Source organism: Camellia sinensis, chromosome 1 (assembly GCF_055761805.1).
Source record: "Camellia sinensis isolate YWXY chromosome 1, ASM5576180v1, whole genome shotgun sequence".
NCBI lineage: Eukaryota > Viridiplantae > Streptophyta > Magnoliopsida > Ericales > Theaceae > Camellia > Camellia sinensis.
In genome coordinates, this window is record NC_138961.1 from 40,800,591 (window position 1) to 40,825,983 (window position 25,393).

The 25,393-nt window shown below is 36.6% G+C and overlaps 5 protein-coding genes and 1 pseudogene across 6 annotated transcripts; 3 read left to right on the forward strand and 3 right to left on the reverse strand.

The window, feature by feature from the left end:
* Window positions 1–4,313: 4,313 nt before the first annotated feature.
* LOC114259911 (putative receptor-like protein kinase At3g47110 pseudogene) lies at window positions 4,314–7,328 on the reverse strand (annotated as a pseudogene). Its single transcript, XR_014333891.1, has 2 exons — window positions 5,102–7,328; window positions 4,314–4,793 (listed from the first exon to the last, which is right to left on the reverse strand). The product of XR_014333891.1 is annotated as a putative receptor-like protein kinase At3g47110 pseudogene (transcript).
* A 323-nt stretch (window positions 7,329–7,651) lies between these two features.
* On the forward strand, window positions 7,652–10,749 carry LOC145791935 (uncharacterized). The gene is made up of 6 exons (XM_082872402.1): window positions 7,652–7,801; window positions 7,894–8,089; window positions 8,201–8,705; window positions 8,790–9,172; window positions 9,881–10,344; window positions 10,615–10,749. Exons 1-6 carry the CDS (start codon window positions 7,652–7,654, stop codon window positions 10,747–10,749), a joined length of 1,833 nt encoding a protein of 610 aa, XP_082728528.1.
* A 446-nt stretch (window positions 10,750–11,195) lies between these two features.
* Window positions 11,196–11,768, reverse strand: LOC145791972 (protein STRUBBELIG-RECEPTOR FAMILY 7-like). The gene is made up of 2 exons (XM_082872453.1): window positions 11,761–11,768; window positions 11,196–11,550 (listed from the first exon to the last, which is right to left on the reverse strand). The coding sequence occupies exons 1-2, from the start codon at window positions 11,766–11,768 to the stop codon at window positions 11,196–11,198; spliced, it is 363 nt and encodes a 120-aa protein (XP_082728579.1).
* A 2,205-nt stretch (window positions 11,769–13,973) lies between these two features.
* Window positions 13,974–17,962, reverse strand: LOC145793556 (putative receptor-like protein kinase At3g47110). Its single transcript, XM_082876407.1, has 2 exons — window positions 15,366–17,962; window positions 13,974–14,526 (listed from the first exon to the last, which is right to left on the reverse strand). Exons 1-2 carry the CDS (start codon window positions 16,966–16,968, stop codon window positions 14,306–14,308), a joined length of 1,824 nt encoding a protein of 607 aa, XP_082732533.1. The 5' UTR covers window positions 16,969–17,962; the 3' UTR covers window positions 13,974–14,305.
* Window positions 17,963–22,812: 4,850 nt separating this feature from the next.
* LOC145792009 (uncharacterized) lies at window positions 22,813–23,778 on the forward strand. Its single transcript, XM_082872500.1, has one exon. The coding sequence runs from the start codon at window positions 22,813–22,815 to the stop codon at window positions 23,776–23,778; it is 966 nt and encodes a 321-aa protein (XP_082728626.1).
* A 194-nt stretch (window positions 23,779–23,972) lies between these two features.
* Window positions 23,973–24,287, forward strand: LOC145792054 (putative mitochondrial protein AtMg00860). Its single transcript, XM_082872553.1, has one exon. It carries the CDS (start codon window positions 23,973–23,975, stop codon window positions 24,285–24,287), a length of 315 nt encoding a protein of 104 aa, XP_082728679.1.
* The last annotated feature ends 1,106 nt before the right edge of the window (window positions 24,288–25,393 follow it).

Here is a 25,393-nt window from a genome sequence, read left to right on the forward strand (position 1 = left end):
AGATAACCTAAAAGATAGCAAAATGAACCTTTTATAATAGATTGGGTCGCACAAACTGCTTGAATGAACTAATGGTCGCTCGAGTGGTAAGCCTAGTAAGCGGCTCGCATAAGGGACTTCACTCAAGCCACTAAAAGTGCGCTCGAGCGAAGAATGCGAGTTCTCAATAGTTTTGTAGAGAGCCTAAAATATTGAGAGTAACCAAACTTCGCTCGAACGACCAGTTCGTTACTCGAGCAGTCCAAGAGAAAACAGAGGACTGCAATAATAATTGAAAAGTGATTGTCTGCAAAATTCACAACACAAGGGACCCTAACAAGGATATTAATACTTGTGTAGGGACCAAAGTGAGATTTGACCATAAGTATAAGGGGTTGATTGTCACAATTTCATGTGCAGGGGCCAAAGTGGGATTTGACCAGAAGTGCGAGGGTTGACTACCATGATTTCATGTGTAAGGACCAAAGTCACTAATTATAAGTTTTAGCCACAGTTTAAAAAAATCGTCACAAAAAAAAAAAAAAAAAAAAAAAAACTAATTTTTAACTTTTAGTGACAGTTTAAAAAATTCAACACAGAAAAACGTTACTAATTGTAAGTTTTATCAACAAATTATAAAAAAACATGATAAAAAAGTCACTAATTGTCAATTTCTAGCGACATGTAAAAAAATCACAAAAATTATTTTTAGTGGCGATTTTATTAGGAGTTATTTTCAATAAGACTTGATAAAAATTAGGTCTAACTATTAGGACCTATTGGTAATTTACCCAATAGTTAGATTAAAAATAAATTAAAAATTTAATATTTAAATTGATAAAATTAAAAACTCAAAATTTATTTTATTATAACACTCAAATTTTAGAGTTTTTTTTTTTTTTTTTCAAAAGAATTTTAGCCAACGAAGTCAAGTATTCTGATAGAGACAATGTCCCTGTGAATGTGACGCCCAAGTCTTCAATAATCTTCTTTCGAGAAAATGCTATGTAAGGAGGATTTTTTTGGGTGAATCTATGAAAGGAAGGATCATGAAGACTATGATGTAAAACTCACCCACTGGCCTAGATGGGTGACATTTTTAATACCAACAGTGATGTACAAATAAAAAATTTATACAAAAAAATAATATGATAAATTTTGATTTGATCTTTACAAAGCAAGCAATGGTGTTAGAAATTCAGAATTTTTCCCCACAAATTTTGTCAAAAACATAAATAAGGAGGGGCAAATTTCACTTTACCTTTTATAGTTTGGGTTATGTACAGTTTACCTCCTTAACTTTTGAAAATGTTCATATAATTTTTTTATAATTTGTGGACTAAAGCGCACCGTTAACATTCTGTCGGAGATTACGACCTTTCAAAAATTTTACTCGCCTGCAAAAGTACTTGAAGTTATTTTTTCCCGCTCGAGGGGCCATTCCTGCGCTCGAGCGTAAATCCACTCGAACGGCCATTCTTGCGCTTGAGCGGAGATCGCGGATATATTTTCTATAAATATGTGTTTTAGTCTAATTTTAGGGTACGGCTTCCAGATCTTATTCTTGGGTATTAGGGTTTTTATCTGGAGTTTCTTTGCTTATTTTCCTTTGATATCTATAAGAGATTAACCATGAATTGAGTGGATCATATCAAATGGTTTGTTTGTTTTATATATTCAATATAAAAGAGAGAGTTGTTCTTCAATGGATTCTGTGAAATTTGGGCCTGAAACTTTGGTGGATTCCAGAGTGGCTCATCGTCGTAGATTCGACATCGGCATTGTGGATTCAACGTTGGGAAAGACAATTCTGAGATGAAAACGGTGGTGGAAGAGGCACATTGGGGTTAGTTTGATTCGGACGTGGATTCGCTAAGTAATTGAGAGTACACTTGTGTAATTCCTTTATGTCTTCTTAATTGATTGTTTTGTGGCTTTTGCTCGCGATTTTTTTCACAATTTGAGACGTTCCAATTGTGATTTTTCTACGTAAAATCGTTGTGTCAATTTGTGTTAATTATTTAATTAGAATTATTATTTACTATTTAAAATTAATATATAATCACAAATTAATACCTAAATAATTTATAGATTTTTTCATATTGTAAAGTAAATTTCTACACTGATGAATGGGCTTTAATCCCTTCAATCATGGAGCGTGCTTTTCAATTCAAGCGTTGATTAATTGCTTTTTGGACTAACTTTCACCGATTAAAAAAAAAAAACTTGTCTATTTGTAGTGGTAGAAATTGATAGAATATTTTAAACTTTCAGGAATTTTTTTTTTATTAGTCATGTGCTTTTGCTTTTCCAAAGCTAGAATTCTTTAGTCTCCGCTCCTAGGCCCACCACAAGTCTCACTGTTGTCAAAGTCGTTCATTTCATAAGGCTTTGTGTGCAAAATATTCCTACTAAAATAAAGGTCGATATTCATAACTATATAATTTTATTGTGTCTTTCAAAACATGACATGTATAATTTTAAAAATTAATAATTTATTTTTTCAAGACAAATATATTAAAACTATATTACTATGAATATCAGAAATTTTTTATTTTATTTTATGAAAGCTATGATGTTATACTTACGTTGTGTTTGGTTGGAGGATTTGAAGAGGGATTTAGAAAGGGAAAGGAAAAAATTTGGTGAAATGTGAATAAAATATACCTATATTTCACCTAATTTCACACACCTTTTTTCTTTTTTCTTTCCAAATCTCTCCCCAAATCTCTCAACCAAACACAGTATTACTGACCCCTGCGTCGGGCTGGGAAATTTTTTCAAACTAAAGTGGCCTATGTATGTAACATAGAAGGACTTTTTCAAAAGAATAAATAAAAAACACAAAGACTTGTTGAAGAAGGCCATTGATAAAGTCACAAATGGGACCTTTGTATCAATGGGAGTTATTCAACTGTAGACTTTACTTATATGTGAAAAAGAGGAATACACCATGATAATTTACTCATTACACAAAACATTATCTCAGCTAATGTAGATTAAATGATTGTCTAGGATGATCTAAACAAGTATACTTTTTAATTTTTTACAAAAAGATGTACAAAGTGATTGAAAGGTAATGTGATTCAAATAAGAGGTGATATGACTTAAATAAAATAAAAAGATGTGCTAAAATAGATTATGCCAAACAACCCCTAAATAACTTTAATATGAAGAGCACACATATAATACTCCTATTAAACAAGAAGAAAGGGGAAGAGACAATTGAACAACAGTTCGAGCATCTCAACGAATTGGGATTTTCAATTAGAAAGGCCATCACAAACCATCTAGGAGTACTACAGTGCCTTGGGAAATAGATCCCCTGAACTTTTTGATTATGTTTTGTAAAATCTGGTTTCTGAAAACAAAAATTTAAAAACTGGTGGGGGCAAAAAAGGCAAACATTATTTTTGTATGATTACTAGTTTCTATTTTTTTCAAAAAATTTGTAGAAAACCTGTTTTGAAAACCAATCCAAACAGAGTGATTCAAACTCATAACTGCAAAACACATTTACAGTAGGGATTTTAAATCATTGATCCAAACACAACCTTTAACAATTTCTTTTTACATAATATGATTGATCCCATATCCTAGTTACATAAAAAATAATAATAAAATCAAGTGAAAACTTTAACATTGGTTTACAGTGGTGTGAAACAAAGAAGTTTTCCAATAAATAAACAAAAAAACAAAGAAGCTTTAATCAAAATTAAGAAAGTGAAGAACACTATACAGTACACAGATAATCAAGCACCAGGAAGAGAAATAGAGAAGGTGTCATACCTGGAGAAGGAGGCGAAATCTCTGCGGTAATTGTCTTCTTCAATTGAAGCGGGTAGTCGATGAGAGCAAGCAAGCTATGGTTAAAAGAAAGCCAATAGGAAATAAGGTGGGGGTGAAGTACACACATTAGTTGAACATTAATAACATTCGCGTGGGGGTCTTTGTTATCATTAAGATCTAACTAATGTATGTGCATTACATCAGATGATAAATGAAATGTGGTAAAAGGAAATGATGATTGTAATTTGTAACACTACTATAATATCAATTAATTTAATATTGTAAGAGGCTGCCTAGATGACCTCTTAAATACCATGATGTTGCCATCATAGTCCAACCCAAGGTCACACATTCTTACTAGGTCTCCAACTATGAGCTTGAACATCTTAAAGAAAAAACAGACATATCCAAGAAGTATATGTATATCTGAGTTTAGACATTATCCAATATGTTTTCCAACAGTTCATTTGCCCAAATAACCTACTAAAATTTAAAAAATAAAACATTTTCGCCCAATGTATCAATTATAGAAATGGCTCAAACAGTGTCGAAGCAAGGTGACTAGTATTAAACTAAGACAAAAGTACTACATTCCAAATGATTTACTCCTAAATTCATCTCTATCCATGTATGATCCTACAAGAGTGAGTGTCTGACGAAATGCAATTTAGCTAAAACATCATTAATGTCCATTCTTTCTGTAGTCAGTTCTAAAGAACAATTGACTCCAATTTCAAGTATCAAACTCAGGCACTCCACAATCTTTTCACCACATATGAAGCTTTTGTTTTTTGAATTTTCTTTGCTTGTCTCTTCTTCTTCGTCTTCTTCTTTGGCCTCAAGAAGTATTGGATCTGCAACCTCTGAAACACTCCATGGCAAAGCCCCTTTCACAAAGCTATAGAGGCTTAAACCATCTTTAAACATTTCATCAGTGGGTCTCTTCCCTGTGAACATTTCTAACACGAGGATGCCAAAGCTGTAGCTATCACCATATGTCGACACTTCACTTCCCATACCATATTCTGCAATCACAAGTCATCTTAAGAAAAATAATGATATGTGCACAAAAAAAGTCACAGAAATAATGGTACGTGTGCAGAAAAAGTAACAGAAATATGCACAGAAAAATCAGTACGTACCCCAACTAATACATTGATTTTCCTGTACATATTTCGATGCATGTAGTGTTATTTTAAAAAGGACAATGAATCAGACTGACTATCATTGGCCGCCCAGTGATGATAGCCAACCACACAGGTAGGCTATCGGCCAAGTAGTCTGCCTGAACATCATTTTTGGGAAAGAAAATAATTGAGAATAAATCAATTACCTGGAGCAGTATAACCTATTGTTCCTCTTATGCCAATAGAGCTTGTTTCATTTGTGGACTAGTCATGGGTGGCATAATCTAGAAGAAATTTTGCTAACCCAAAATCACCAACATGCCCAATCATATCTTTGTCCAAAAGAACGTTGCTCGGCTTAAGATCACAGTGGACTATTGGTGTTTGGCCCTGATTGTGAAGATAATTCAGTGCACAAGCAACATCAATGACAATATTTAGTCTTTGAAGAAGGTTTAACATCCTGAGCTCTTCATTTGACAAATCGTTTCCGGGATTTTGATGTAACCACTCCTCAAGACTCCCATTGATCATGAACTCATAAGCCAGGGCCTTGAATTCGTTACCTTGATAATCTACGGTCGAACATGCCGTTAGCACCTTGACTAGATTCCGATGTCTGATGGTTCTCAAGGCTTCACACTCAGATATGAAACTCTTGGAAGCTCCTCGACACGAAAGGTTAAGTACCTTCACAGCAACAATTCTTCCATCAAGAACTCCCTTGTACACAGACCCAAAACTACCAACGCCGATTAAATTGAATGATGAGAACCCATCAGTGGCTTTAACAAGATTTTGATAAGACGCCTTCAAGAGTGAATTGTCTGATGAGTCTAAAGGAGTTTCTTTTCTTGTCTTTCTAAAGCAACAAAGATACAAAACACACCCCACCAGAGCTAGTCCTAGAAGCCCAAATGGAATAGAGAGTGCTAAAATTAAGGCAGTGTTTGGTCTCCATTTTTTATCCACTTTAAAGTTGCATTTAGGAAGCTGCAATTCAGCTACACCCCCACAGAGCTTACTGTTTCCCACCACTGATATTGCACTTATATTACTAAAGACACCTTGTATTGGGACTACACCTTCGAAATTATTGAAAGACAGATTCAATTCTTGCAACAACCTAAAACCCTCCAAAAACACTGGAATTTCACCGGACAAGTTATTGTTTGCAAGATCCAACTCCTGAATGCCTCTCAAGAAACTCAAAGAAGAAGGAATGGTTCCGTTAAAAAAGTTGGTCTCCAAACGCAGCGTTTCTAGGCTTGTACAGCTGCCCAGAGTGCTCGGAATTTCACCAGATAACAAGTTGTGCGAGACATCCAAGGAACCGAGATTTACCAAATTTCCAACTTCCATGGGAAGAGAACCACTTAGTTGGTTTGGGGATAGGTCTAGATATATAGATAAGGATGAGATAGAAACAACTTGTTTTGGTATTGTACCATTAAGGTTGCTTTGAGAAAGAAACAACAATTGCAAATTGTTGCAATTCCCAAGACTTTGAGGAATGTTTCCCTGAAAATTATTGATTCCTAAAACAAGTTCACTTAACAAACTCAGATTTCCAAGGGAAGATGGAATGTTACCAGACAATGAATTGTTGATGAGAATAATATTAGTATATTCTATATTATGTGACTATTGTTTCCTATTTAGGATTTGTTTAGGTGTATTCTTGTTTCCTATTTAGTGTTCTATATCTATTAGAATTTTATGTATTCATTTAGGATTAGGATTTAGTGTTCTACACAAGTGATGTATTCTTTGTTCAGAAAATATAATTGAATATAGAAAAGATTTCAGAAATCTGACATCGTATCAAAGCCAAGTTCGTAACCCTAACTGGTTTTCGAATCACAAATCGGTAGAGTTCTCTCTCTTGATTTGCAATATCCTTCTTGTTCTGTCTGGTTCGAAGTTTTGATCAGGTTCATCGGCTCACGTGGTCTACAATCTCCATTGCTCTCTGATTCGTGACCCATCTGTTCGTAATTGGTAGTTGATCCATCTGGATTCTTCGTCTCAGTGCTTCGCAATTGCTAGCCGACTCATCATCGCGGCTCGTCTTCTGTCTTTGACTCATTGTCGATTGTGGTTGATTGGCTCTCGTGGCTGATTCTGTCTTCCTTGGGTCACTACCGCTCCTTGTTTATTGTTCTCTTTGTGACCTTTCGGCATCTGCTTCGCAATTTCACTCTCCCTCTCCAGACTTTGGTTCGCGTGGTCTAGAGACCTCTGACTGTTCGTGACCTTGGTTTTATGGGTCTTGCTCTGATTCTGATTGTGGTTGGTTCACAACCTTTTTGGTTATTACGGTGAGACTCTTCGTTTAACTATTTTTTTTTTTCTATTTTGAGCTTATTACACGTGACCCCCCTTAGTTTTCTGGTTGTCATGATGTCTCTGGCTTCGGAGGAGTTTGTCTTCTGTCATCAAAAGGCCATTGGAAGTATTATTATCCCAAGAAGGGATGTCCGTCTAGCTCATCTTTTTAGTAGTCTCGGACCCAGCTTTGCCCGTCTTCTCCGAGTAATTTTCAGTCTTTTGCCGGTTTTACTGCATCTGCTCTAGTTCCTGATCTTAACTTAATTTCCTTGAGTGCTCAGATTAATGAGCTTCAACATATATTGTCTGCCTCCCAACCATTCTCTTCTACTTCTATTGTTTACTCTCTTCATTCAGGTTTGCTTGAGTTTTCTTCAGGTATTTCTTCGTTTATTTAGATTTTTGACTCTGGTACCTTTCATCATATGACTCCCCATCTCCCCTTACTTCAAAATTGTACTCCTCTTCCCTTTCCTATTACTGTCAATGCTGCTAATGGGTCTGTTGGGTCTGTCCTACCATCTGCTATGTCTGTTGTCTCTATTCTATCTGTTTTTTATGTTCCTCAGTTATCTGTCAGTTTATTATCTATCAGTCAGCTTGATGCCTCTAGTTTTGATATTATTTTTCATTTTTCTATCTGTTCTGTGCAGGATCGGATGTGTAGCAGCAGATTAGGACCGATTGTAGAGTTGGAGACCTCTATGTGGCGGAGAGCTTGCATCTGTCTATGGCAACCTCTCAGATTGCCTTTTCCTCTTTTCAGTTAGATTCTTTGTCTAGTCCTTTCTACTTGTGGCATTCTAGATTAGGACATTTGTCTACTGATTGGTTACGGTCTTTAACTCAGTTGGGTATATTAGGTAAAGTTTCTCCTAGTGAACTTATTGAATGTCGGGGGTGTAAACTTGCTAAAATGATAGCTTTACCTTTTCATAAAAGTACTTCTATATCTGATACACAATTTTCTTTAGTTTATACTGATGTTTGGGGTCCTTCTCCCATTCTCATCAAAGGGGGCTCTGCATACTATTTGTCTTTTGTTGATGACTGCACCCGTTACACTTGGGTTTATCTTATGACTCATAAGTCTGACTTCTACCAGATATACCGTACTTTCCAGTTTATGGTCACTACAAAGTTTGGTTCTACTATTAAATTATTACAGTCTGACTTGGGTGGGGAATATTTTAAAACTAAATTCTATGAATACTTGGCCAAATTGGGTACCATTCATCAAATTTCTTGTATTGATACACCTGCCCAAAATGGTCGAGCTGAGCGTAAACACCGTAATCTTCTTGAGACAGCTAGGTCTTTCCTTCTTTCTACCTCCGTTCCAACTCCGTTTTGGGGTGAAGCAGTTCTTACTGCTGCTTTTCTTCTCAACCGTATGCCTACCCCTCTTCTTTTTGGTCGGTCTCCTTATGAGGCTCTGTTTTTCCAACTTCCCAATTACTCTCTTCTTCGTGTGTTTGGGTCTTCTTGTTTTGTCCTTTTATCTCGTAAAAATAGGACAAAACTTAGTGCCTAGTCTGTTCTATGTGTCTTTTTGGGTTATAGTCTCACTCAGAAAGGTTATCGTTGTTATGACCTTGTTTCCCGTCGTCTTTATGTCTTCCGCCATGTTGTCTTTCTCGAACGTCTCCCTTACTTTCAACTTCCTTCTCTTACCGCCCCAGTTTCCAAAGAAAATTTGGTTCATATTAATCCATTTCCTTCTGAGGTCCCATTTGATGAGTACATCTCCACTGTTCATCTTGAGCTTGTTCCATCTTCTCCTCTTGCTTCCCCTTTAGTTGCTTCTCCTTCTTCGGTTTCTTCTCCTCTTCCGTTGTTAGTTTATTCTCGTCGCAAGGCTCCTCCTCTGCCAGTTGTCTCTACCCCTGTTGCTGACCATCCTGCTTCTGACAACTCTGATCCTGCTGCACACCGATATTCTTCTCGTGAGTGTCGTCCTCCAAACAAGTTGGGTTGGCCTAATACATGTTTTTCTACTTCCTATCGTACTTTTTTGTCTGTTATTCATTCTTTTTCAGAACCTCAATCTTACATGGAGGCCTATCAGGATCCTAATTAGGTTCAAGCTATGGAGGATGAGTTGTTTGCTTTACAAAAAACTAGTACTTGGGATTTGGTACCTTTACCTGTTGGAAAGAATCTTGTTGGTTGCAAATGGATTTACAAAGTCAAGACTCATTGTGATGGTTCTCTTGAGCGCTACAAAGCTCGTCTTGTTGCCAAAGGTTTCTCACAGGAGTATGGTATTGATTATGAGGAGACCTTTGCTCCTGTTGCTAAGATGACTACTGTCCGTACTTTGATCTCTGTCGTTGTTGTTCGTTCTTGGTCTCTTTATCAGATGGATGTTAAGAATGCTTTTCTTAATGGCCATCTCACTGAGGAGCTTTACATGCGTCCTCCTCCTGGCCTTCACCATTCCTCTGGACAGGTTTGTCGCCTTCGGCGTGCTCTGTATGGTCTGAAACAGTCTCCTCGTGCTTGGTATGATCGCTTTCAGACTACTGTTACTGAGCTTGGGTTTTATCTTTGTGCCCAAGACTCTCCTTTATTTCTTCTCCATATCTCTGCTGGATTTGTTGCGTTATTACTGTGTGTGGATGATATGATCATTATTGGTTCTGACTTTTTAGCTATATCTGAGGTCAAGCAGCATCTTTTCTACACCTTTGAAATGAAGGATCTGGGCCCATTGTGGTATTTTCTTGGAATTAAGGTAGCTTCTTCTCCCAAGGGCTACTTTCTCTCTCAAGCTAAGTATGGCAATGAGGTTATTCATCGTGCCGGTCTTATTGACACTAAGATTTTTGATACCTCTATTGAGTTTAATGTAAAGCTCAATACTACTAATGGTGTTCTTTTGGATGATCCTACTATATATCGAGAGCTCGTGGGTTGGTTAGTCTATCTGACGGTTACTCGTCCTGATCTTGCCTATGTTGTTCATGTAGTTAGCCAGTTTGTCTCTGCTCCTCGTTCCACACATTGGGTTGCCTTGGTTCGGATTCTTCGCTATCTCCGAGGTACTATGTTTCAGGGTTTACTATTGTTCTCTACTTCCTCTCTGGATTTGGTGGCCTATGCTGATTCTAATTGGGTTAGTGATGTTACTAATTGCAAGTCCACGTCTGGTTTCTGTATGTTTCTTGGCGATGCCTTGATCTCTTGGAAAAGCAAGAAACAAACTATTGTTGCTCGCTCTACTGCCAAAACTGAGTATCGTGCTATGGCTCATGCAACTGCTGAAGTTGCTTGGCTTCGTTGTCTTTTTTCTAGCTTGGGCGTCCCTCAGTCTTCCCTGACCTCCCTCTATTGTGACAACCGCAGTGCTATTCAGATTGCACATAACACTGTCTTCCATGAGCAGACCAAGCACATTGAGATTAACTGTCACTTTGTTCGTCAGCATCTGCAGTCTGGCTCTATTTCGCTTCCTTTCGTCTCTTCGGCTGTGCAGCTTGCTGACTGCTTTACCAAGACTCACACCATTGCTCGGTTTTAGTTTCTTCTTAGCAAACTCTCAGTGTTTTCTGCCCAAGCACCTTGAGTTTGAGTGGGGGTGTGAGAATAATATTAGTATATTCTATATTATGTGACTATAGTTTCCTATTTAGGATTGGTTTAGGTGTATCCTTGTTTCCTAATTAGGATTAGTGTTCTATATCTATTAGAATTCTATGTCAGTAATGTATTCATTTAGGATTAGGATTAGGATTTAGTGTTCTATATAGGTGATGTATTCTTTGTTCAAAAAATACAATTGAATATAGAAAAGCTTTCAGAAATTTTACAATACAAACTCTGCAAGCCAACAAGATTTACAATCCCAGGTGGAATGCTTCTGAATATCTTATTGTTGTCTAGATACAAAACTTGAAGATTACCCGAGAGATTACCAATGGACTCTGGTAACTCCCCCTCAAAATTGTTGAGATTCACGCCCAAAACCTACAAATTGGTGGCATTGATCAAAGAAGCGATAAAGTTCAAGTCATCAGCTTCCCCGGATCCAAGCTCATTGCCGGAAATGCTTAGCCACTCAAGGTTTCGCAGCCTTTCCAAATTAGGAACTTTTCCGATAAGTTTGTTTTGAACAATGATTAGGTAATAGAGTTTAGATGAATTCGATATTGAAGCCGGAATTAATCCTGTAAATTGGTTGTCACCAATGTTGAAGAACTCAATATTCGAAAGAGTGATCCCCAAGTCCCATGGAAGACTCCCCTGGATTTGGTTTCCAGTGACAGCAAACATTGTGAGAGATGAGAGATTGAAGAGTGAAGGAGGGATGACACCGGACAACCTGTTTATGCCAATTGCAAGCTTCTAAAGATTCTTTAAATTGGCCAAAACCATCAGGAATGCTGCCATCAAAGTAGTTTTCCGCTGCAGAAAGTGCTTTAAAAGATGACAAATTCGCTAAAGGAGAGAGACTTCCAGTAAGATTGTTTTCGTGAATAATTACTGTCGCAAGGTTTGACAAGAAACCGAGATCCACAAGAACTTCTCCTACCAATCCATTGTAAGAAAAATCGATTTCAATGAGATTAGCACATTGGGATAAATTTACAGGAATTCAGCCGCCAATTGAGGAGTTGTTTAGTTTCAAAATCTGCAGCCTTGTCAAATGGCCAATCTCCGAGGGGATTTCATCGCCAAGGCGATTGTTTTGGAGCTGTAATTCCCTCATAAAGCTCAAATTCCCGAGGTGTGGGGATATCGACCCCACCTGTTTCCGGGACTGCAAGTCCAAGGCGGTGACCCTCTGGCCGCGGCGGTCACATTTAATGGCCTGCCACATGCAAAAATGGATAGAGTCATTCAAAGAGCTCAAAACATGCAGTGGGTCATCAATTATTTTGGCTTTGATTGCTAGCAATGAAAGCCGGTCCGTCTCATTCGAGCTCTGTATGGTTGCAGAAAAGCCAAAATTCAGTGAGCTCAAGCAGCATAAAAGTATTAGATGAATGTGCAGATTGTGAAGTGGCCATGACATGATCAAGCTTGAGCAAAGAAAAGGTTTGGCTGTGTTTTGGTGGATTGCTTTCATTGAAAGAGATGAAAATTAATCAAAGATATGTCATCATGGGTGGTTTTATATTAGAATTCTGTTAGTGTAAGCAATGAATTATGAAAGCTAATCAGGTGCTTCCAAATGTCAGCAAATCATACATTTAAGCCACATCTAATGTAAATTAGTTAATATTTTATTTAAGGTCTGTCACTACTCATGGAAAAAGAAGGTACCTCAAGGATTCAATGCATATCTCATTTTGCGGATTTATATTAAAGAAAGTTAGTTAAGGACAACTAATTCAGATGGGTATGTCATGCAATGGATTTTCATCCTAGTTTTTAATGGGCCACAAGATGTTGGAACTTTGTCAGTTTGAAAATTAAAAAAGGAAGAGAAGAAAAAAATGAGTAGCAGTAATTAATAAGAAAGTTGAAATCATCAAAGCAATTTGATGAGAGGCCCTGAATTTTGTTGGTGAGAGTTGAAATCAACCATTTGAGGTGTGAACACAAATTCTGTAGTCATTTGAGAAAGTGACATGGAGGCGGTTAGGAATCTTATGTTCTCAAATCTGTCTTAGTCTTAGTGTACTGATAAATAGCATTATGTGAAAATTTCAAGATATGATCATATGACCAAGATTGTGTATTTAGACAAACAAACTATGATTACAGTTGTGGCTCAAGGTTTTTAAAAACCTTAGACTAGCAAAATGACGTCTAATCTAACTTTTGAAAAGTTGGGGCTTTCGGAAAAAAAAAAAATTTTGAAATTTTTTTGTGTGCCTTATACTACAGCCTAAGTGGCCTAATGATTGAGTATTTGTAGCTGAACATAAACACGGAATTAATAATATATGTTGCTGGATTAAATTCAAGCAAAAATATAGGAAATTTTTTTTGATAGAATTTAGATGTTGTGATGATCTATCTGGTTGACATGGTTACAGTATCTTGAAAAGGCTATTGTAGATTGGACTTCCAAAATTATTCCAAGTGGGAAATATATATATATATATATATATTCACCTTCCTCATTTTGTCTTGATTGATTTCTTACAAAAATAATTTTGCCTTTCAAAATCAGTGGAGAGATCAAATTATTGCAGGCTGCTGGAAAAATAAACTTCTGAGAAACATCATAAGCCCTAAATCGATCCACTTGTTGTTTGGATGAATTACTTAATTTATGCATTAAGCTCAAATGTTAATCGAGATTAAGTTAATTGCTTAGTGAAGAAAAAAAATAGTGCAATTTGGTTGAATGCATGAATTCTTGACATTGGATTTGTGCAGTTGCAAAACAATACACCCCCCCCCCCCCCCCCCCAAAAAAAAAAAAAATTGAAGAGAAACAAAGTATATATAAGGGATTATAAATGAATTTAGACTATGCATTTTTTTTTCTGTGCTTTATTTGTGTGAATAAGAAAGAGAAAGTAATTAGCTTTGAAAAATGCAAACCATTGAAATTTTATGTTGGCAAAAATGGTTTAAAGAAAAACGGTAGTAATATGCATACATGGATGCAAACATACAAAAGGTTGCATGCACTTAGATACACAAACATGAAAAACTCTTTAAAAGTTCAAGTTTGGCCTGTGAACCAAGTAAAATCAATAATAATAAAAAATCCACAACTAAAATGGTTTTTGATTAACCAAAACGAAAACAATAACAACAATATCACAGATTCAGCCCTGCTCATGAAGAACAAAACTATTATAGCATTTTCACACAAACAGAATTTAACCCTGTTCTGTTTTTTAAGATATCCCGATACAAGAACATTTTGCACAAGACATTTTGAAATGGAAACATAGAATTGGTTCTTTAGCTATCCAAATTTGGTTTATAAGACTCAACTATATTACCTACTGAAATTGATTACATAATTTGTTCTGAGTGTACAGTTGCAAGAAAAATGCTCCTGATAGAACGCAACCCAGCTACAACATCACTGATGTTCATCCTTTCCTTCGGCAGCTCTGCAGAACACGTAACTCCAATTTGCAAAATCGAAATCAAGAACTCCTGGGTTTTTACTTTGATATCCAGATTTTTTCTTCTACTCCCCAAAGAAGCATTGGATCTGCAACTTCTACCACTCGATAAGGCAAAGCAATTTTAACAAAGTTATGAAGGTTCAGACTATCTTTGAACATATCATCAGTGGGTCTCTTCCCCGTGAACATTTCTAACAAGAGAATCCCATAACTATACACATCTCCCTTTGTTGTCACCTCGCTTCCCATACCATACTCTGCAATAAACACATCATGCATTGAATTGTAGCTGTAATTGGGAAAAAGTGTTTCCTCATAAGCACATAACCATTGACATGACAATCTTGAAATGATGTTGATCAAAATGGCAATAAAGTGAACAGACCCGCAAGCCTTCTAACAAAGCCCAACCTTAAGGGATAACAATCAATTAAATTATCAAAACACTCAAATCCTTTCTATACGTCAGTTGTTTCATTAGAAAAGCCCATCAATGATTTCAGTAAGTTAATACCAATCTAAATTCTTATGAAAAGATAAATAAATAAATTTAAAAGCAAGTAGATAAAGGAGGGCAGCAAAAAAAACTTCTTACGACTCATTTATGTTAATATGTTTGTCAAGTATCTTGGCATGCCAGTCTTTGCGGCCAATTATAACAAAATCCACTGATACACATATTATTCACAGAACAGTGATTTTCGAGTTTTCAGATGTTTCATATTGAAACATGGTCTAGTGAGAAAATAGTAAAATAAGGTACGGTGAAACTCCTAACAGAACTAGATATCTTTATTGTAAGGTCCTAAAAAATATATATATAGTTTTGGCATTTGGAAATTGGTTTGGCAGTCGTAGTTTCTTGTTACAGTATGTCACCCCTAATCATTCTGAAACCAACTCAGATTGTCTGTGAAAAAGGCAGAATAAAACAAACTACAAATTTTGCCTTAGAAGGTTTGGTTATTAAGCTATCTGTGTGAGCATATGGGTGTGTTTCCTGCGTGAATTCAATTTGCAAATGAAAGAATCCTCCTAAGAATGTAGAAGAAAATATAGAAATATAATTAATGAAGTGGATCAAAATAATATTTACCTGGAGCAGTGTATCCAATAGTTCCTCTAACTCCTGTTGAGCTTCCTTGCTTTGCATTGAAGTTATGGTTGCCTTCTTGCAAGAATCTTGCTAACCCAAAGTCACCCACATGACCAATCATGTCCTCATTCAGAAGAATATTGCTTGGCTTCAGATCACAGTGGATTATTGGTGTTTGGCAATAATGGTGAAGGTAATCCAATGCACACGCAACATCAATAGAAATGTTCAATCGCTGATGAAGATCTAGTTTCTTTGGTTCATTGTGCAACAAATCCAGTCCCATGACTGGATGCAGCCAGCCCTCCAGACTTCCATTTACCATGAAATCATAAACCAAGGCCTTAAAATCATTACCTTGATAATCAACACCTGAACATGCGGTCAGTACCTTAACAAGGTTGCGATGTTTAATGTTCCTCAAAGCCTTACACTCGGCTAAGAAACTTTTGGATGCCCCATGACGCTGGAGGTTGAGTACCTTCACGGCAACAATTGTTCCATCATGTTCAAGAATTCCTCTATACACGGACCCAAAACTACCAACATCAATCAAATTTCCTAAAGAGAATCCATCAGTAGCTTTGAGAAGAGTTTGATAAGATACTTTCAAGAGTGATTTCTTTAGTGAAATGGAAGAAAGATCTTTTTCTGTCTTTCTATACCAACAAATATATAGAATGCACAACATAAAGGATACCCCCAAAAGCCCACTACATATAGAAATTGCCAATTTTGAAGCGAGAGTCAATCTCCTCTTTTTGGACCATATGGAGTTGCACAAGTACAACTGTAATTCAGGTACCCCTTCACAAAGCTTGCTATTCCCATTGACTGAAACTGCACTTGCATTTGCAAATATACCTTTTGTTGGCACTGCATCCTCAAAATCATTGTATGACAAGTTCAAATTCTGTAATAAATTAAATGCTGCAAAATATTCTGGAATCCGTCCCGACAAATTATTGCGAGAGAGATCCAAGAATTGAATACCTCTCAAAGAAGCCAAAGTAGAAGGAATGGTTCCTTGAAAAAAGTTGCCATCCATATACAGTGTTTCTAACATTACACAGCTACCAAGAGTGCTGGGAATTTCGCTAGATAACATGTCGTTGGAAACACTCAAGTAACCAAGGTTCTTCAAATTTTCAACTTCCACTGGTAGAGAACTTGTCAAATAGTTTTCAGATAGGTCCGAATGTGATAGTGAAGAAAGACCAATAACTAGTTGAGGTATTGGCCCACTAAGCTTGTTATGTGCTAGGTTCAATGACAACAAATTTTTGCAGCCGCCCAACCTGGGAGGGATGCTGCCATGAAGACTGTTTTGACTCAAATCAAGTGTAATTAGTGAACTTAAATTTCCTAGAGAGGATGGGATATTTCCCCAAGAATTCATTTTCTGACAAGTGCAAATCATGTAGGTTCTGAAGCTTTTCAATATCAAATGGTAAATTACCTGTAAAGTGATTGCAGAAAGCCATATTATGTCCAAGTTGATGAGATTTCTTATCCCATATGGAATGCTACCTGATATCTGATTACAACCAAGTAGTATTCTTCTAAGCTTAGTGGACAGGTTGCCTATGGTTTCAGTCAACATTCCTGCAAAGTTGTTATCGCCAAGATTAAGTAGAGCACTAAACCAGTGGCATTGTTCAAAGAGGGCAGAAAGCCCAAATCAACGTTGTGACCGCTCCCAAGATGATTGGTTTCAATTGACAACCGATGAAGTTTATGCAGCTTCTCCATAGTTGGCACTCCTCCAATAAGGTCATTTTCTGCTGTATTAAAATAAAATAGATTCGAGGCATTGGAAATTGAAACGGGAATGGATCCAGTAAACTGATTACGGGCAATACTAAGAATCTCAAGATTTGGAAGAACATTTCCTATTTTAGAAGGAAGACTCCCTCTGATATGGTTCACTGCAACATCAAAAACCCTAATAGCGGAGAGATTGAAGATTGATGCCGGAATGGTCCTAGACAAATTATTGACAGCAACAGCAATAATATTAAGATTTGTCAATCTGCCAAAAGCATCAGGAATACTTCCTTGGAAATTATTTTCTGCTGCAGAAAATTTCTGAAGATATGACAGATTTCCATAAGAAGAAGGAATGCCTTCACTGAGTTCATTATGTGCAACATGTATAACCTGAAGTTTTTGCAAAGAGGAGCCAAACTCAACAGGAAGTTGCCCCACCAGGTTGTTGTAAGCAACATTTCACCGCTGATAGAATTGTTGTTGAGGTGCAAAACTTCTAGTCTTCTCAGGCGGCCAAGTTCTGGGGGAATTATGTGAACGAAGCTATTGTTTTGGAGGTGCACAGCTCTGAGAAAGTTTAGGTTACCTATATATGGTGAAATGTTGCCTGACAATTTCAGGGAACGGAGATCCAACAGGACCACCCTCTGGCGGTGGCTGTGGCAGTGGCGGTGGCCGCATGTGACACTGTTCCACTGGCAGAAATGGACGGAATCATTCCAGGAGGTGAAAAGCTTGAACGGATCATCAGTTATTTGGGATTTTAATGCAAGCAATGCAAGTTGATCTGTTATATTGCTGCCATTGCCCAGCGCAAGAAAAAAGAGAACAAATGACCAAGACCCAATTAGACTCACTTGGAATTGACAATCTAGAGACTTCATTGAGAGTCTACTAGACCCAATCAATCCAGGATTACAAAAACTATAATAACGAACTAGAATGAATCTATTGAAAATTTTTTTATATTCGAAAAAACTCTGCAAATTTATGTGGTAAAGTAAAATATAGTGATTGGATTTTGATCATATCCTTCAATTATTTCATTTGATTCTCTTGTTTATATCCTTCAATTATTTCATTTGATTCACTTGTTTAAGATTTTAGACGAAGACTCAGTTCAACTCACCAAAGTCTACTTGTTTAAGATTTTAGACGAAGACTCAGTTCAACTCACCAAAGTCTTCTGAGATAAGTCTTCTAGGATTTTAGCGCTAATGACCATGTCTTTAAAAATTTTCATTCTCTCTCTGGTCCACTCATGTAAGAAAAATCGATACAATCAAGGCTGAATTACACTAAGGCCTTGTTTGAGAACAAGCTAATTTAGTAATTTTTTGATTTTTTTGTTAAAATATGGGGTAAAAAAAATTAGTATGCTTAGGATGCCTTTTTGACTTTTTACGAAAAGGTGTGCAAAAAGTAGAGACTTTTTGGTATAAGTTATTAGTTTTTTGATTTTTTTAGCAATTTTTTGGCTTTTAGATTAAAACAACCACTTGCCAAATGAGGCCTAAGAGTTCTTATAGTTTGGGACTCGTATTATTTTGATTTTTGATTTTCTAATTATAATACATTTGACATTGAATTTTAAATCTTATTTCAAATAAAAACAATTAAAGATATCATTACTCAATTTAAGGGTAAAGTCATCAATTTGATAAAATATAAACTAATTTGACAAAAATAATTGTCAAAAAAATATTTTTGAATTTTTAAAAATTATTTCTACCCACCAAAGATAAAGCTATGTAAAATTAATAAATCTTTTACACATTTTTTTTTTACCAAATTAATTTTTATAATATATTTGAATGATGATCATGTAATGAGTGATTGTTAAACTTTTAATATGTAATCGATATATTTAATATATGAAATGTTTTTAGTTTTGGATTTTTTAATTTAATGGATTGGTTAAATAATGATATCAAAGTTGTCTCCATATTTGACTTTTGGAAAAATATAAACTAGTTTAATGAAAATAAAAACAACCACCCATGACATGATCATCATCCAAACATATAATAAAAAATAATTTTGTACAATAAATAAATATGTAAAAGATTTGTCAATTTTACATAATTTTATTTTTGGTGAGTATAAATAATTTTAAAAATTTTAAAAATATTTTTTTTAACATTTATTTTTGTCAAATTAGTTTATATTTTATCAAATTGACGACTTTGCCCTTGAAATTGAGCAATGGTATATTCAATTGTCCTTATTTGGAACAAGATTCAAAGTTCAGGATTAAATGTGTGACAATTGAAAAGTTAGGGATCAAAGTGACACAAATACCAGACTACAGGGACCTTTAGTGTAATTCGCTCTAGAATCAAATTGTCTATTTTACATAAAATCTACATATTTTATTTTGGTATGAAAAATCTAGATTTGTACGGAAAACTTTTTTGGAAAATCTACATACGTCTTGTTTAACGTGATTATTAATTTAAGCAATCCAATTAAAAATTAAGCAACCATTATTAATGTAGATAAGAGAGAGTAAGAGAAAATTAATTTGCGACACAAAATATTTTTTACGCGAAAAATCACAATTGGAATCCACCAACTTATGATAAAAACCATGGGCCCTCAGCTAGATGAATAATCCACTAAATAAGAAATGTAGTACAAGAGATATTTTACAAAGGTCAATCCGGGCTACACAAGTCCACTCATCGGCACACATCTTTATTCACTCTATAGGTATCTCCACGATCTCCACTAGATAACTGTCACGGTTGTCAAATGGCCACGACGCCAATGATTTCAAAATCCACCGAAATCTATAATCTTGGAATCCACCAAGAAAGTTTACTTTTTGAAGAAGAGTGAAGAACTTATAGAAAGCTTGATGATGAACTTGAAGTTCCTATGACTAATGTATCATCAAGCAATTGGGAGTTACAAAGAATCCTCACTACAAGTTCACTATCAAAAATAAAACTTTCTTACAAAATAAACTCTCTCAAAAGTATATTTCTGTCGAAAATAAACTCTCTATGGATTTTGCAATGTTGAACTCTAGAAAGGTTTTAGAGAGATAGAAAATGCTCTAGGAGAGATACAAAATGATTTTGGAGAGGTGCCTCAACAAATGAGCAAAGGTCCTTTAAATAGACCCGAGGCGGGACAAGTTCGCGAGCGCAATCATGTGCTTCGCGGGTTGCAGACAGACTTCTGGGAGCTGGACTTTCGGACTCTCCAAATCGCGAGAGCAAAGGTAAATGTCACAGCCACGGTATACTTAATCGCGAGTGGTATGGTCGCGGGCGCTACCGTGTGAACCGACAGCTTTTGTGGACTTTTGCACTGCTTTGTTTTTTCACAAATTCCATGCTCACCATGCGTTGGCAACTTATTTACAAATCTCCAGAGGCCTCGTTTGTTTTCCTCTATCACAGTCCACTCTGAACTGTGAATGATGAATAGTGAAGATACCTCATGTTTGTTTTGGTTTTGGAGCTCTGGATTCATAATCTCCTTCGGACTACGATAGGCCTTGATGAGGGTATTGCTAGTCTGGACAAGAAGGTGGTATTAGAAAATAGTCCGTTTAGCTTAAGATGTTACCGGTCGTTCGTTCGGACTTCCAGCCGACCAGTCAACTGCTATTTTTCTTTTTTAACATGTTGGGAATTTTTTTTAAACATTAATGTTTAATGTTTTTTTTTATAGTAAAAATCATAATTTAATTTGTTTTATTGTTTTATATTTATTTAATTTAACAATGCCTACACTAATAACTATCATCAAAACAAATATAATTTTACTAATTTTCTCATTAACAATCCCTTCACTATTAATACTCTCACTATCAATCCCTTATATTTTACCTATAAAAATAAACGGACCCTTAATGTTGAAAATATGACACAAGTTGTCTACCAAAAAAAAAAACACACTTAGATTATTTTACTAATGTAACGCAAAAGCAATCAAAGTAACGTGATTCTCCATGATATGAAAACATGACTTCATCTGACAAACGGCCACCTTTGGCTTTTGACCATCTAGCCACTTTTTGAACGAAAACTTCAATTTTATTAGTTCAAGAAAGATGGTTTCAAATTGATTGCTTTCAACGTGCGACATCAGCTCAAGATATTTGATAACTTTTTCAAAAACTTTTTCCAACCAAAATCTCAAGTGATTATTTCAGAAAAGAACAAGATTCTGTTATGTCAAGAAGGTTCTGAATTGTGGGTCAGTGTGGGTCAGTTGAGGGTAGTCAGTTAGGTAGTGGTTGAGAGATTAGTTAGTTTGTTACAGGAAATCAGTTGTGAATTAGTTAGTCAGTTAGAAGTGTGAGAAGTCAGTTGTGAATTAGTTATTCAGTTAGAAGTGTGAGGTGAAGAAATAGTTATAAATAGTTGAGGAACTCCCATATGGGGGATATGTAAAATTCTAAAAATAATACACAGATTCTACACTTTCTTATGCCTCTGTTTCTTCTTCCTTAGCTACTACATTGGTATCAGAGCACCCAGGTTCTTGGCTTGTTCATCCTCTGCTGCCACTATGGCCGACGGAACTAGAGCAGCCCAGGAAGCTAAAAAAATTGAGGAGACATTACGCTCATTAAAGGAGGGTAATGAGAGAAATGTGAAGGAAATCGGGGAAATCAGGAGTTCTCTCAAAGAATTGGGGGATATCAAGGAATTGATTACTGCCATGAGTATGAAGTATGATCAAATGGCAGGACACATCTATGGGAAATAGCATGTAGATCGGAGTGACAATTCTAGAATGCTCCGCCAAGAACAGTCAGGGGTTTCTCCAGTAAGGGTTCAAGCCCGTGGAAATTTTCAAGCTCGTGGGGAATTGCCATTCAGGATAGACTACCAATCTCATCAACGATTTGCGAAGATTGAATTTCCTCGCTTCTATGGTGATAATCCAACTGGTTGGCTTTATCAATGTGAAAGATTTTTTGAGTACAATACTGTTGACAATCTTGATAAAGTGAAATTGGCATCTCTTCATTTGGAGGACTCATCCTTGCAGTGGTTTCAATGGTTTGAAAGATGTCATCATCATATTACTTGGGATTTGTTTACACAAGGACTTCTATCAAGATTTGGCCAAATTCATATGAAGATGCAATGGGTAACCTAACCAAATTGAAGCAGACCACTACTGTGAGAGCTTACCAAGAACAGTTTGAGGTTTTGGCGAACAAAACTCAAAACCTCCTTGAAACTTTCTTTATTAGTTGTTTCATAAGTGGTCTTAAGGATGAAATTCAACCAGGGGTATTAATGTTTAAACCAACCTCTATCACTCAGGCTATTGGGTTGGCAAAACTTCAAGAAACAAGATTGAAGCCATTACCAAGAAGACTAGGTTGGGAACCAAATCAGAAGGCATCCCTCCTTTTTCTGTAAACAGGTCACAAGTGGGTAATGGGGGATATGTTCGAAAAGAGTTATCTAAGGAATTGGAGGAAAAGAAGGCCAAAGGGTTATGTTTTAAGTGCAATGAGAGGTATACTAAAGGGCATGTGTGTAAAAAGAAGCAATTGTATGTTATGGAAGGAGGAGAAGATGGGGAGGAAGATGATCAACTACCAGTTCTTGATGAAGATAAAAGAGAAGATGAGGATTAGTTATCTGGGGAGGAACTGCAGATTTCTTTGAATGCTTTAACTGGTACAATCTCTTATAGAACAATGAGGGTTAGAGGTAATGTTAAAAAACACCTCATCATCATCTTGATTGATTCAGGGAGTACACATAATTTTCTGAGTCCAGCAGTGGCCAAAAGAGCTAATATCGAGACTGAAAATACTGATTCCTTACCAGTATCAGTTGCTGATGGAACCAGAATGTTGAGTACAGCCATGTGCAAAGATTTTCAGTGGGAAATGCAAGGCACAATTTTTCAGGCTGACATGAGGGTCTTGCAACTAAAGGGTTGTGATATGGTTTTGGGTATCCAATGGTTGGCAACTCTAGGTCCAGTTAAATGGGATTTTAAGCATCTTAGCATGGAGTTTCATCTCAATGGCAGAAAACATGTTTTAAGAGGGGGAAAGAGTGATGAGTTAAAGGTTTTAAGCTCAGAAAAAATGCAGAAGTTGCTGCACAAACAGCCACAAGGAGCCATAGCCCAACTCTATTTGTTGCAAGCTGATTGTCTTGTGAGGGAAGAGGAAACTCCACCAGATTTGGCAGCCTTGCTGTCTGACTTTGCAGATGTATTTCAAGAGCCAAAGGACTTACCTCCTTCTAGATCTCATGACCATTGCATCCCTCTCAAACCAAGGACTGAACCTACAAATGTGAGATCTTACAGGTACCCTTATTTTCAAAAAATTGAGATTGAGAAACAAGTAAAAGACATGCTTACCTCTGGTATAATAAGGCCCAGTGTCAGTTCATATTCTTCACCAGTGCTATTGGTTAAGAAGAAAGATGGCACTTGGAGAATGTGTGTGGATTATAGAGCTCTTAATAATGCTACTGTCAAAGATAAGTTTCCTATCCCAGTAATTGATGAACTTTTGGATGAATTATGTGGGGCACAATATTTTCTAAACTGGATCTCAGGTCGGGCTATCACCAAATCAGGGTTCATTCCTCTGACATTGACAAAACGGCTTTTCGAACCCATGATGGGCACTATGAATTTTTAGTGATGCCCTTTGGACTCACTAATGCCCCTTCTACCTTTCAAAGTCTCATGAATGAAGTCTTTAGACCTTTTTTAAGGAAATTTATTCTGGTCTTTTTTGATGATATCCTGGTATATTGTGGGTCATGGGGAGACCATTTACAGCATTTGCAGCTCACTTTACAATTGCTTAGTCAACATCATTTGTTTGCAAAAATGTCCAAATGTGTTTTTGGGAAGGATGAGGTGGAGTATGTGGGACATTTAGTTTCAACTAAGGGTGTTTCTGCAGAACCAACAAAGTTACAAGCTATCAAATCTTGGCCAATCCCTTCTACTATCAAGGAATTGAGGGGTTTTTTGGGTCTCACTGTTTATTACAGAAAATTTATCCAGCATTATGGTCGAATTTGCTCTCCACTTCATTGTTTGCTCAAGAAAGATGCCTTTGTATGGTCCCCCACAGCTACAACAGCTTTTCTTCAACTCAAAGCTTGCCCTGCTTTCCACACCAATCCTTGCCTTGCCTGATTATAGTAAGGCCTTTGTTTTAGAGTCAGATGCCTCTGCCTCTTAGAGTAAGGGCATTTTAGCAAGAGACCAAGCTCTCTCTACCTATGAAAAAGAATTAATGGCAGTAGTGCTGGCAGTCCTCAAATGGAGGCATTACCTTCTAGGTAGGCACTTCCTTATTAGGACTGACCACCAAAGCCTAAAATATCTTTTGGAGCAGAGAGTGGGAACTCATTTCCAGCAAAAATGGGTGACCAAGCTATTGGGTTTTGACTACACTATCACATACAAATGTGGGAAAGATAAGCAAGCTGCTGATGCTTTGTCCAAGAAAGAAGAGTTGATCAATACTGTTGATTCAATAGCTATGATTCATGCTTTATCTTGTATCTCTACCAGTTGGTTGGCTGAAGTAAAGCTCAGTTGGAGTGAAGATGCTGACATTCAACAGTTGATTTTGAACCTGCAACAAGGTCAAGCTCATGCTGGTTATGCTTGGAACCATGATATTTTAACCTACCATGGCAGGTTGGTAGTTGGAAACTCAGCCCTCAGGATGCAGCTTATTCAGGACTTCCATTCTTCACCTTTGGGAGGACACTCGGGAATAATCAAGACCACAAAAAGATTGCATAGAAGTTTTTATTGGAAGGGCCTACAGCAGGATGTGGCTCAGTTCATTTCTGAATGTGATACATGTTAGAGGCACAAAAGTGAAAATGTCAAGTATCCAGGCCTATTGCAGCCCCTTCCCATTCCTAATAGGGTATGGTCTGATATTTCCATGGATTTCATTGAAGGTTTACCAAATTCTCAAGGCAAGACTGTGATCTTTGTTGTAGTAGTAGATAGGTTGTCAAAATATGGCCATTTCATGGCTTTATCACATCCTTATACAGCTACAGATGTAGCCAAAGTATTCTTTGATCAAGTGTTTAAGTTGCATGGTCTTCCATCTACCATTGTTTCAGATAGAGACGCTGTGTTTACTAGCCATTTTTGGCATGAACTTTTCACTTTACAGGGCTGTAAGCTGTGCCTTAGCACTGCTTATCACCCTCAAACGGATGGTCAAACTGAAATTTTGAACAAATGTTTGGAGAACTACCTCAGGTGTATATCTA